The following is a 14,463-nucleotide window of genomic DNA, read 5'->3' as shown; positions in this document are numbered from 1 at the left end:
AAGAACGAAGTTATCCCCCCCCCCAAATCCTGTATCCGCCCATGGTGTGTATGATTGCGGAACGTCTCTTCTGATCTTAACAACCCTACTAAATGCCGAATATTCATTGTGATGACATACATAATAAGCCTCTTTTAGCGCATCAAAATGTTGGGGGGTTTCGATACCCTGTGCACTAGAATATAGGCCTACTATAGATATATCTCGTAAAAACAAACAATCGTTAAACTCTTGGATATTTTTTTTCTGAGTGGGTTTGGGCTAAGGCATCTTTCATTTTGTCGGCACTGATTTAACCAAACAGCACTCTGCCCAAGAATCCAGTCAATCAATAAACGTTTTAATTTACTTGCCCTGGTTTCCATGTTTGCGATGCTCCGATGCAGATATGCAAAATTTTTGATGTAGATTGCATTTACCCGCAATGCGTTTTTAACTCGGTCAATTCCGTGACTGTCGGAAACCAACGAAAGAAGTTAGATATATAGAGAAGTACGATGAACCTTTCATTCTCTATCCAGAGTTGTCTTCCGCAACGCTCCCAACATGTTGTTCAAGATTCTTGAACAAGTTTTAAACAGTGAAAATTTGAATAAAGAGTTACTTCAAATGAATGATCATACATTTTCAAGACCGTGATGATATTATTTCCACAAGAAATGCTCAACAAAGCACAAAGGAATCTGTCATTTTTTTTAAAGAAGAGCTAACAAAGGAGAGTTACCAAAGGGGAAGTAATTCTTTCCAGCAGTATTGCAGAAAGAAATAAAGAAAAAGGAATACATTTTATTGTTTATGGCTTTAATTTTCGTTACATTGATACAGAAGACCATTTAGGTATTTTTGAATTCGATATAATGAATTGTCAAATTTTTTCAAGCGAATTTTATTCGTTAAAACAATTTTTGGAATTACTTATAACGAATTAAATTTGTCACAACAGATTTGTAAAATTTCTACAGCGAATTCAAAAAATTGTCATACTGAATTAAATTCATTTAAATGGATTCTAAAATGCATTATTACACATTAAATTCTTTTCAAATGAATTCTTTAAATTTCATTGGTATTCTTTAGATAACGTGATCTTTAAGAATGAGGAATATATAAAAAGTGACTTTAAAAATCTGCTTCTCAAGAAGACCAAAGCCATGATTAGTCATATGAATATGGAAGCATCCTCAAATACTTTAGATTCAAGTTTGCTTAAATCATGACTCGTGGGGGTAAGGTGGGACTACAATAGGGGATCAAAGTTTGACATAGAGATATATCGGATATGAAAAAAATCTAATGAATAGCAGGGCCATATTGATTCAGGTGAGCATTATTGCCTATGGGCCTCTTGTAGACGTACTCATACTTGACTGAAACTTCAAACATTTTTAAATTCAACTCTCTGTAAGGACCAAAATTTTACTATAGGGTTGTGGCACGCACCAAGCCAGATTTTCATGAAACTTTCTCAGGTGATTAAGGTCCATACATGGTGACATTATCAAACTTCAAAATGAAGGTTACCACCTTGGTTGCCGTGGTAACGGAGCATCATTTATATCATTTATGGCCCATCTACTATGATCATTTCAAGCACAAAAATGCTATATACTTGATGTCACTTAATTACCTTCTTCAATTTTAATATTCAAAGATAATTCATACATGATATGAAAAGAACAACTATAGTTGTATATGACATATATTTGAAATAATTCTCAAAGTGCCCGCAATTCCAGAAGTGATGGCCCAAAGATGGCCAAAATGTCGCATTTGAAATATGACTATTTTTACCCTACTTTTGAAGAAGTCTCTCAAGAAATGCAGGCAATGAAAAAATAAAGCAACTAATTTTTTAAACACATCATATTAACATTAATTTAATAATATGACAAGAAGATGGGGGATTTTTATCTTTTTTGTTATTTGTGACGTTGAAATTTGACATTTTGCGAAAAATATTTTTGTGTAAAATGTTAGCAGATGAGCAAATAATTAATTATAGAATTTATTTTCTGAACATGTTTTTTTTTCATTAATGTAGTTGATAAAGTGATTTAGAAAAAAAAAATTATGATACTTCATATTTTAAACAATTTTTATTGAATTATTAATGGTTTTATATGATATTCATGGCAAAGGGCAGATAACTCCAAACCTTTAATTTTGTGTTTTCAATGGATATTATCAACTGCATGTATATATATATATATATATATATATATATATATATATATATATATATATATATATATATATATATATATATATATATAAAATTACATTTTTAAAATAAATAAATATATTTGAAAGAAAATCTCTGGATAAAAGCTCCAGTGTTTAAATATTAGAGCAAAAAATCTTTTGTTTGTTCATCAATAAACAATATACATGTAAATAGTAAGTGTGATTTTTTTTTTAAATGGAGCCATCAATCAGTTTCCCCCCCATTTTAAATTTTATTCTCCCACATATATTATGAACATATGAATAAAAAATAATGACATGAAAAATTTTTTCAAATACCTTATAAACACCAGCTACAAGATTAACATCCAATTGAAATAGCACAGTTTATATATCTGGCATAACAGACAGTACACATTTTTCAGATTTTCTATAAATTTTAATTTGAATTTGAAAAAAAAAATGCTGAGCTCGTTTAAAATTATCTTACATTATGATTAACTTGAACTTTTCCAACATCTGGTTCTTTACAAGGAAAAACCCACACTAATCTGTTGTACTTATATCATTTGTTACTCTGATGTACATTTTTTTGAAGAACGAAGTACAGGATTCAATACAAATCTGGCCCTGTATTTTTCTAAAATAGGAAAGTGATAAACATGTAAACTCTTGCTTTCTGAATCCTTGAAATTCCACTCAGTAAGCACATACAAATCATTTTTCTAATTTGACCTCTTAAATGCTAATTGTGACATCATGAACTTGTACATTTTCCAGTATTTTCTTAAAGAGTACGTTGCAGAAAACATCAATTTTTATTGGAATTTTCTCTCAGATAATATAGAGCACATGATCGCCCACAGAGATTTTGAGACATTTGAATTTTCAAAGGATTTTACACAACATTTCTGAAAATTGAAGTGGCCAGGGATGTGGACACTATTTTCTTAAAGAAAATAACCCAAGAAATGAGTCATTTTGAAGCTTTTTCTATCAAAAACTTAGTAATGTACCAAATTAATGACGTCAAAAGCAAGCATTTACTAGTGAATAAAATTTCAAATATATATTGACAGATCAACAAAGTTTCAGACACAGTTAATCTGATATGACACTCAAAATCTCATTTTTTCAATTTTGACCTTCCATTTTCCATCTTCATTACTTTTAAGTCTACAATGTCTATGGTTTTCCCTTTCATGCACATACGCAACGTAATTAGAACTTTATTGTCTTTTTCCCTGGAGTTGAAGAGTTCCAATACTTAAAGGAACTGTGTGCTACATTTTAATGTCTATATATGCTATTGTACACTTCTTCTAAAACAAGTGTGGATAAACAAAACATCTAGAATATATGTTTAGTAATTTTTGTATATTTTTCTTTGAATTATACAAGAATTTTCATCAATTGATATCTTTTCAAAACTCCTGGTAAAGCATGGTGATTTTTTGTCTACAAACATCTGATGGCACTATAATCTTGAATTAAGAATATTTTGAAAAATTATCAGTAGGTAAGGTACGTTGCGTATGTCCTTAAATGGGAAAAGAATGAAGCAATCTGTTGTCCTGTCAAATACTCTGATGCAGAAAACACATACTTCTCATCCCTTTTCTCCTCCTGCATAGCTTTTGCTGCATCATAAGGATCAATACTTCCTGTCTTTTTACCTACTTCATACAATGACACGATGAAATTCTTCTGTTTTTCCAAAAAATATGTCCTTTTCTTCTTACTTTTGAGAGACCAGCCCTTTGCCAAGGAAGTTTGTTGTGATTCTAGTTGGTTTTGGCAATCCGTGTGGAACGGATAGTTAGAAGAATACAGGTTATTGATTCTTTCACCATACAAAGATTTGGCCTGATCTTTTAAAAACATTTTTTTCTAACCTGTAATTACAGTTGCCAAGGAGCAAATGATCCTCTAAGGCACAAAATAAAGAAAAAGAATGAGAACAAGCATCTTGTGGACAATCAAAAAAACCCCACACATCTCACCTTCTTTACCAACATTAACAAGTGCAATAATATGATCATGGTCAAAACTAATAATGTAGTGCATCTCCACTCAAATTCCTCGATCTGTGTACAAAATTTCAAGTCTTTATGTCAAAAGCATCTTAAGTTTTGGTCTGGTCGTGTTTTTCTTAATTTGACCTTGAATGAAGAAAGCAGTCAAGGTCAAATATTTTGATGCAGTGCATGTTGTCTTTCCTTGTTCCAAGTTTGAAATCCTAATGTCAAAAAATTCTCAAGTTATGACCTGGACTATATTTTCACGTAAAAGATTGACCTTGACTTTATTAATAGATCAAGGTTAAAACATTTTTGGCATTCTTCCTTCCTCTATACCACCTCTCCATGTTCCAAGTTTGAAGTCTTCATGTCAAAGGGTTCTCAACTTATGGTCTAGTCGTGTTTTCTCAATTTGACCTTGATGAAGAAAGGGGTCAAGGTCAAAGTTTTGGTGCAGTGCATCTTGTATTAATGTCTTCTTACTATGTTCCAAATTTGAAATCCTAATATCAAAGGGTTCTTGGGTTCTGGCTTGGACTCTAATTTGGGATGTACAAGATTGACCTTGACCTTATAAATTGGATTAAGGTCAAAATTTTTGGTGGCATGCACCTTTCCTTCATACCACCTCTGCATGTTACAAGTTTGAAGTCTTTATAACAAAGGATTCTTAAGTTATGATCTAATCAAGTTTTTTCTCTATTTGACCTTGATGGAAGAAAGGGTCAAGGTCAAAATTCTGATGCAGTGCATCTTGTATTGATGTCTTCTTTCTATGTTATAAGTTTGAAGTTCTGATATTGAAGGGATCTGAAGTTTTGTCCTGGACTCTATTTTGATGTAAAAGAGTGACCTTGACCATATATATAAGGCAAGGTCAAAAATTTGAAGGCATGCACTTTTTCTTAATGTCATCTATCTATGTTCAAAGATTGAAGTCTTAATGTCAAAGGGTATTTAAGTTACGACCCGGACAAAATTTGGATGAAGACGAATAAGAATAGAATAAAAAAATCTACAAAAACAATATGTCTCTCCTTGGAAGGGGAGACATAATAATGACAAAATTGATCCTTTGTGTAAATTTACCATTTTCAATTTTCTGTGTACATTATTTTTTTTTTTACAGCAAGTGTACTGAAGAACAAAAACAAAATAAAAAAACTACACAAAACTCCATGTACATTTCAGATATGTATAACTGGACATAAAGAACATGAAACAAACCTATACCTTTATTTCCAACAACATGAAAAGTAGAGTATGAACAGTTTTTAACTACTTTGAGTGGATTTGATGGGACAGTGGAACTTTCGAGGTTTAACTTTATTTCTTTTCCTGAAATAAATATATGTATACTCATACTTATATTGAAAATCAGTTTTCTAATTAGATCATACATGTGATATAACAAACAAACATACACACACAGATATATATATATATATATATATATATATATATATATATATATATATATATATATATATATATATATATATATATATATATATATATATATATATATATATATTAGGGATGGCAACGAATATTCGAATATTCATTCGATGAGCTGATATTCGAATATAGAATTAAGATTCGAATATTCGGTGTTTTTCAGATTTCATAAAAAGAAATACTGTGATTAATAAAGTTTGGAATTATCCCTGTTTAATTTACTAGTGATCAATTTCGATCGCCTGATTTCTTTCACTGCTTTCTTATCCTATAGATCTACTAAATTACATGTATTTTGTTTTGAAAAGGTGTTAATGAATTGTACAATAATGCTTTATGTATAATACAAAACGTACTTTCATAGTTTTCATAAGTTAAATACGATCGGATCTAGAATAGAGGACAACAAAATGAAAATCTTCGAATGTCTAAATAGTGAAGAGTATACATACTTATCTAAACAAATTTAATTGATCATTAAATGAATGTCCGATATATAATTAGTCTGTAATTAATATTGTAAAGGGCCCAATTTCAGAATAAATGTGTAAATTACTTGATTATCTCGGGTTGTACAAAATCCTGAGTTTTATATTCATTATTGGGAAATTAGATAATTACCTAGGAAAATTGTCTATGGAAATATTTGATTATATTTTTAAAATATTGTATCAAAGATTATAATCATGTCTCTTATTAGGCAGATAATTGTAATTTATTACATGTATTGAAATCCGAACAGTATATCGTTACGACTATCATGCCTTTGGTAAGACGACTGGTTCCTTAGCTGGAGCTACTATATATACACGTTTCATTTGTTAAAATTATACCTTTCTACATTTAAATCAATTATTTATTTCAAACATTGACAAATATCAAATGGAATTTTATTGTAAACCTACAAAAGTCTGCATACAATTTCACTTTCAATATAAGTATACCTATGCTAAACCTTTCATGAAAGTAGGATGATGCATATTTAAAATAAAACAGATTTTACTTATTTTATCGAATATTCGAATATATTCCAATACTTTCATTGAATATTTGAATATGAATTATTGATAAAATTGACATCCCTAATATATATATATATATATATATATATATATATATATATATATATATATATATATATATATATAAATATATATATATATCTATATAATATTATTTATTTATTTATATATATATATATATATATATATATATATATATATATATATATATATATATATATATATATATATATATATATATATAATTTGAATCTTAAACTAAATTACCTTAAATTCATTTTCCCTGTAGCAAAAATACAAGATGTTAAAATAATTTACCTTCACCTACTCCAAAAGCCTTCCACACTCTAACTGAATCTCCCTTAAAGTTCAAATTATAAAGTTGAGATATTCCTGGAATCTGTCTGAAATTCATATCCTCAGGATCAAGGTTTGACACGGTTTACACAACTTTGACTTAAGTTTGTAGTTTCCTTTTTGCTTTTGGTTTATAGCCTGTATAAAATTTATAATATATATATATAATATAGATATTTATTTTGCATACAACTTCATTTGAACATATGTAACTTTCTTTCTATTAGATAGCTAATTCAATTTACATCTGCATGGGTGCTATATTAAAAAATTACAGTTTTAAGATTCATTGATACTCTGATAAGAGAGATTTAACTCTTAATGACATTAATGTCTTTTATTCCTTTATAAATTTGTCAAGTTAAAGTGTCTTTCTTGTCCAATTTTGCCCCGCAAAGTATGCTATAATTGTTTGTATTTTACTTATAGAATACATTTCTCTTGGAAAAACAGAACAGTTAAAGCAATATATTTTATATGAATGAGCAGATCGAGGGTTTATGAACCTTAAGCTTTAGGGAAAAAAATATTTGTTAATGATTACCCAACCAACCCCCGTTTTATACCCTGACCCATTTTTTTTCTTTAGTGTAAAATCCAGAAATTGCATGTCTATGCAGTTTCCTTCAAACATGAAAGTCATAAAGTCACTTTTAGTATCCATTACTTTTAATACTGGGAACGATCCTACTTTTTATTAACATGTAATAGTAAACAAACATATTTTTCTTAGGCCGTATTTAAAGATGTTCAAAACGTACAACAAGCATTGAAAAAATTAAATAGATACTTACAATTTTCATTTCAGTGGCATTTGTCACATCATGGCCTTCATTGATGTACCGTTTTATACAACCTTTTATATGCGATGCTCTTCTGTCGCATGACCCTGAAATGTACATATCAATAGGATATGTATGATAAATTGAGAGTTTTTGAAGAAAAAAAAAATTGAAATTTCTGACATGCTTGGATTTAAGTCAAGAATTTTGGATGATTTACTAAATATTTTCATGATGCATGCATAAAAGCCATTAATATTTATACTTTAATTACCACTGTGCTATTGCTTAATGGGCTTTTCATTACTTCAAAGGTGTATAACTTGTCTAGTGCATAAATAATTCAGTTTGACTTTGACAGAATCAAGGTATTGTACATGGAAAATGCATGCATATGACATACCTTTTCCATCTTGAGCTTCGCAGAAATTAAATGTTTTAATGTTCTCTCCAAGCTCTTTCCTTAAGATCACCAATGTTAATGTGCTTTTGTAGCAACCTGCATTATCTGTGAAGATGTGGGTTTTCTCTGTCCCTGGGTTTATGGTCATCACATCCTTGGCCACATCACTTATACAGTATGCAGTGACAGTAGAATCCTGTGCTACCTAAGAGGAAAAAATGTAATTGGAGTTCGACATTGAACTTTGTATTACACCAATGGGAGAAAAAATATGCTAATGACAAGTATTTTACTAAAAAATTACCTGAGAGGAAAAAATGTGAATATGTGTTATGGTCTGGAAGGCACCTCTTCTTTTGCTTATGCTTACAGCTACATGCCAATTGATCCCTCTTGCCATACCAATCCATCTGCCCCTCAAGGAACTTTCGTGGCAAAAATTTCATATCCCAATCACAGGTTATAATGATATCATTTTCAGTCATTTCATTGAGGAGAGTGGTTTTAGCTTCTTCCTGGTTTCTTGATCTCATTATGTGGCTCTTCAACTCTTTTATGCTGTCAACTGCATGCTGAACCTAAAAAGATAATTACATCATACATGTATACCAAACTAGATATCACTGAGCATTCTCAAAGGGCCTTGACTTTAGTGAAGGTTATAAAGATAAAATGGGATTGTTGAGGACTGTATTTGGAGTTTGACACTGAACTCTGATTTACACCCTACCCCCGGGGGTTATGATATGAACAAACTTGAATTGAGAGTAATGTAATGAAGCTTTCACTCAAGTTTTATCTTTTCTTGCCCAGTGGTTCTTGAGAAGAAGATTTTTAAAGGATGCCATCAAATTTCACAAATTCTTAATTATCTCCCCTTGGAAGAGGGTGTGGCACTTCCTGTGAACAAATTTAAATCCCCTTTGCCCAAGGATGCTTTGTGGCAAGTTTGTTTGAAATTAGCCCAGTAGTTCTTGAGAAGAAGTCAAAAATACCAAAAGTTTACAGTCGACAGACAGACACCGGACACTCTTTGATCAGAAAAGCTCAGGTGAGCTAAAAATGAACATATCTGCTATAAAATAAGAATGTTTTAATAAAATATCATTCTTATGATTTGGGGACATGGTTGCTCTTGTCTAACTGTTATTTTTTTTTAATTTAAATGCCCTCTCAACATTGAATTCAAATGCTATCTAACAAATGTGTATATTTATTTTGTAAGACATTTGAATTCACATGAAATATTTTTAAAAATGCATTTAAATACCTGAGAGACTGTTGCTTCTCTGTTTTTCCATTGGGACTGAATACATTCTCTCTGTATTTCAGCTAATACGTCGTCCAACATGTTGCACCTTGAACAACCAGCCTCATGTTCATGGTCACATACCATACTGTAAGAATGGTCTTGGTCACTTAGAGCAAACAGACGACAGTGATCAGCCACTTTGGAACTCTTTTCAATATGCAGAACCTACAATGGTTTATATCAAATCTTACTTTCACTGCAATTCTTAAAAAATCACAGTCTAATGATCCTGCTTTACCCCCAAAAATTATTACCGTATATACTCGCCTATAAGTCGGTCCGCCTGCAAGTCGGTTTTATTTTTGAAACTTATATTAGAGGGATTGACCTTCTAAAATACCAATCTTTTTATAACTCGCCTATAAGTCGGACATAGAGTTTTGGACCATAGTTTAACTCCCAAAAATCCGACTTATAAGCGAGTATATACGGTAATACGTGGAAAATTTTACAGTTTAATAATTGATGTCTGATGATATATCTTTTACATAATGGCAAAAGAAAATGTGTTTTTCAGTGTGATTGAACTTACAGTTAAAATCCTTCAATTAACTTATAGTCAGATTTTAGGTACTGTTTTCCATCAACAAGAGTAAACCTCATATCCTTTGCCTTGACTTGTGAAATACTCAAGTGCCCTATGATCTCATCCAGAGTTTGAAATCCTCTGCCTGCCTCCAGAACAAAGTAGTCAATCCCCTCCATGCTCTTCCTAATTGATGCAGAACACTCATATACTCATTCAAAGTCTTGAACAAAGTGCTTGTTCCTGCCAAATATATATATATATATATATATATATATATATATATATATATATATATATAGCTCTACTCTTCCCAAATTAGAAGGCTTGTACTTCTTGTAATTTTATGGGATTTACAATCCAAGATGCAATATAAATACAAATAGACTGATGGATTGATACAAAGTTGCTACCTTCAGTTAATGACTATTACTTGTACAGAAAGCTAGATGAGTTGTTACTAATTATTTGTACATATTTTTCCAAGTACAATTTATGTATTAAAGTACAAACAAACTGTGGCTGTGAAACACTGATGCACCCATATGGCAGCTCATGGCCATGAAAAAGTTTTTTAATTGTAGGTGAAATATCAAGGTCAAAAGTTCAGAAATGTTGGTAACTAAAGAAAGGTCTTATCAGAAGGAATACACATATGAAATATAATACCCCATAACACCAACCATTCAAAAGATATGGGCAAGGTTAAAGTTTTGAAAAGTAGGTTCTTCATGGTCAAGGTAGATCAAAAGGTCTAAAATGTTGGGAATATACAGAGAAATATGAAAGCCATGGCATCAACTATTCAAAAGGTTATGGCCGGCAAGGTTAAAGTTTTTGCAGACAGACAGATAAACAGAGCAAAAACTATATGCCCCCGAATTTTGGATTATGGGAGCATAAAAAAACTTTCCTTTTAAATATAGCTGTGAAATTTTATCAAAATAATTCATACCTAAGGGGATGAAACTCCTCTGATTCGCATAAATGTTGGTACTGGCCTATTAGAGATGATGGGCCCTGATGCATCTCACAACATTTGGGATGTGAATTACTTCACCATTAGAGAGTTTCAAATTCTTTTCACCAAATGGAATATCTTTCAAGATATTTGAAGATGTAATAAAATCAAGAAAATGTTCTAACTGTTCCATGTTGACTTTATTTCTCTGTATTTTATTTGTCAAAACAGGAACTCCACAGCCTTGTTCATTAGAGTGATTCTTTGCTGTGCAATACCGCCAACTGGTCAATTCTAGTATCAGCTGAAATTAAAAACCAATAATTAAATAGTTTTAAAAATGCGTAAGTAAAAACAATGGTAACATCACTGAAAAGAAGCTTCCTATACATTTCAAAATTAAAAGACATTTAATTATTAATTGTTTATTACATTGAATTGATAATTCTTTGACAAACAACAAGTATTAAACAAATCAACTGCTAGTCCATTAGTGAGCATATATAAATCAATATTTCTTTGATGAAAGAGAATAACAGATCGAATATAATATGTTACATGGCATAAAATTTGATTTTGAAATACTTGAATAAAATACATAATAATTAAAATTTTGATAATCAGTAAAAATTATAATACACCTGGCTGATTGCATCAAAATTGTAGTCCTGGGCATGTATAGAAAGAATTTGCCTTCTAAAAGTCCAGGTCTCTGTGGACGTGTATATCTCAGCCAACCACAGTGCAGTATTTTCTGTGTGAGACTGTAATTTCTCTTCTAATTAAGGCTGAGACATACATATCATGGAGGATATCACCCTCACCTGGACAAAAAGTACCACAAAGAACTCTTACACAATCTTTCAATTTTGATGTATATCTTCTTTTGTGTGCGTCCACTGCTACTTGCCAATGATGACTGAATTTGTTTCACAGGACTTCTGTTGAAGGACTGCAAAAGTTGATTAAAAAGATTTAATCTATCAAGATTGCAAACAGAGGACTGTGAGCAATCTGATTGCTGATTGAAATTGTTTGGCTGGAGAAGATACTGCCTGCATATTCACTGGATTGTTCAAAAATGGTCTTCCACAATCCTGAAACATTGAAAAATTAGAAAATTAAACCAAAACAAGAGGCCCAAGGGCCTTAACGGTCACCTGAGTACAATACAACAATTTAGAGAATCCATAGAGTATAAAATGAACTGAAAGGTGAACCTTTGTTGCCCAAAAGCAAGAAAATAGGGTGATCAATATCAACAAAATAATTAGTCTAGTATTCATTAACAGTTCATAAATTAGGTTCTCACTCTCACCATACAATATATTAACAAACTATCAGTGATTCTGTACTATTTTAATTCCTTGTTGAAATTTCTTACATTGGCCTCTCTTGGTCTTTGATGAACATTTAATAAGACAAGTTATTTTTGTCTCATTTTTATTTATCTATTACTTACAAGTCTACCTGATCATTAAAACTAAGAAAGTACTTTTTGTATTATACAATAAAAATTCTTGCATAATTCTCCTATTCTTTTAACCTTTCAAGTACATTATTTACAGTGTTATCAAAAGTAAATGGCAAAGGGGAATAACTCCTCTCAGTGGGATACAAATTAATAGAGCCCTGGCCAGGACCAGAACACTTGACCAAATGGTCCAGATGTTCAAAAATCTGGTAAAAATACTCTTCCTTATTAAAACTTTTACTCTTTTTGCCTCTGATATGCCCAGGTGCAGAGAAGATTTTTAAAGAAATAATGCATTTTTACTACAGATTCACTATAATAATATTCGCTATACATGTGTATTATCAACAGAGCCACCCCCCTCCCCACCGAGAAACACCGGAGCCTCTCACCCTGGGACCAGAAGTTTGCTCACCATAAGTAATCACTTTGTTTATCTGCTTAACACTAAGGAGCAGACAGGATTATTTAATAGAATTAATGCATTTTCACTATATTATCAAGAGCCCCACCCTTACACCAGTACATCTGACCCAGGGGTAATGAAATTCACTACTCTTGAAGAAGCACTCTTGCTCATTTTAATTATACACTTAGCTTCTTTGCTTTTTAACCAGAATATTTTCAAAGAAATTTTGCTTTTTCACTATATAATCAAAAGAGCCCCCCCCCCTTTCACCAGAACTCTTGACCCTGGGGCCATGAAATTCGCAATTTTGGAAGAAGCATCCTTGCGTATCATAACAATGTACTTAGTTTGTTTAAATAATACCCAGGGGCAGAGAAGATATTCAATGAAATAATGCACTTTCACTATAGGATCTATATAGCCCCACCCTAGCACCAGAACCCCCGTCCCTGGGGCCATGAATTTCAAAATTTTGGAAGAGGCATCCTTGCTTATCATAACTATGTTTTTAATTTGTTTCAATAATACCCAGGAGTAGAGAAGAAGATTTTCAAAGAAATAATGCACTTTCACTATATGATCTATATAACCCCGCCCTAGCACCAGAATCCCTGACCCTGGGGCCATAGATTTCACAATTTTGGTAGAGTCACCCTGGCTAATCATAACTATGTATTTAATTTGTTTAAATAATACCCAGGAGTAAAGAAGAAGATTTTCAAAGATATTTTGCTTTTTCACTATATAATCAATAGAGCCCCCCCCCCCTTTTCACCAGAACCCTTGACCCTGGGGCCATGAATTTCACAATTTTGGTAAAGTCACCCTTGCTTATCATATCTATGTATTCAATTTGTTTCAATAATACCCAGGAGTAGAGAAGAAGATTTTCGACAAAATAATGCATTTTCACTATATGATCTACATAGCCCCACCCTAGCACCAGAACCCCTGACCTTGGGGCCATGAATTTCACAATTTTGGTAGAGTCACCCTTGCTTATCATAACGATGTATTCAATATGTTTCAATAATACCCAGGAGTAAAGAAGAAGATTTTCAAAGAAATAATGCACTTTCACTATATGATCTATACAGCCCTGCCCTAGCACCAGAACCCCTGACCCTGGGGCCATGAATTTCACAATTTTGGTAGAGTCACCCTGGCTTATCATAACTATGTATTTAATTTGTTTAAATAATATCCAGGAGTAAAGAAAAATATTTTCAAAGAAATTTTGCTTTTTCACTATATAATCAATAGAGCCCCCCCCCCCTTTTCACCAGAACTCTTGACCCTGGGGCCATGAAATTCGCAATTTTGGAAGAAGCATCCTTGCGTATCATAACAATGTACTTAGTTTGTTTAAATAATACCCAGGGGCAGAGAAGATATTCAATGAAATAATGCACTTTCACTATAGGATCTATATAGCCCCACCCTAGCACCAGAACCCCCATCCCTGGGGCCATGAATTTCAAAATTTTGGAAGAGGCATCCTTGCTTATCATAACTATGTTTTTAATTTGTTTCAATAATACCCAGGAGTAGAGA

The 14,463-nt window shown here is 31.8% G+C and overlaps 1 protein-coding gene across 1 annotated transcript; it reads right to left on the bottom strand.

The window, feature by feature from the left end:
• Window positions 1-7,654: 7,654 nt before the first annotated feature.
• Window positions 7,655-8,775, bottom strand: LOC133182809 (uncharacterized). Its single transcript, XM_061317654.1, has 4 exons — window positions 8,532-8,775; window positions 8,228-8,432; window positions 7,837-7,931; window positions 7,655-7,666 (listed from the first exon to the last, which is right to left on the bottom strand). The coding sequence occupies exons 1-4, from the start codon at window positions 8,625-8,627 to the stop codon at window positions 7,655-7,657; spliced, it is 408 nt and encodes a 135-aa protein (XP_061173638.1). The 5' UTR covers window positions 8,628-8,775.
• Between the last annotated feature and the right edge of the window lie 5,688 nt (window positions 8,776-14,463).

Source organism: Saccostrea echinata, unplaced genomic scaffold (assembly GCF_033153115.1).
Source record: "Saccostrea echinata isolate AGI-Se365-2 ecotype Australia unplaced genomic scaffold, CSIRO_AGI_Sech_v1 ptg000009l, whole genome shotgun sequence".
Taxonomy (NCBI): domain Eukaryota; kingdom Metazoa; phylum Mollusca; class Bivalvia; order Ostreida; family Ostreidae; genus Saccostrea; species Saccostrea echinata.
The sequence above is the reverse complement of the archived record's forward strand: the minus strand, read 5'-3'. Positions and strand labels throughout refer to the sequence as shown.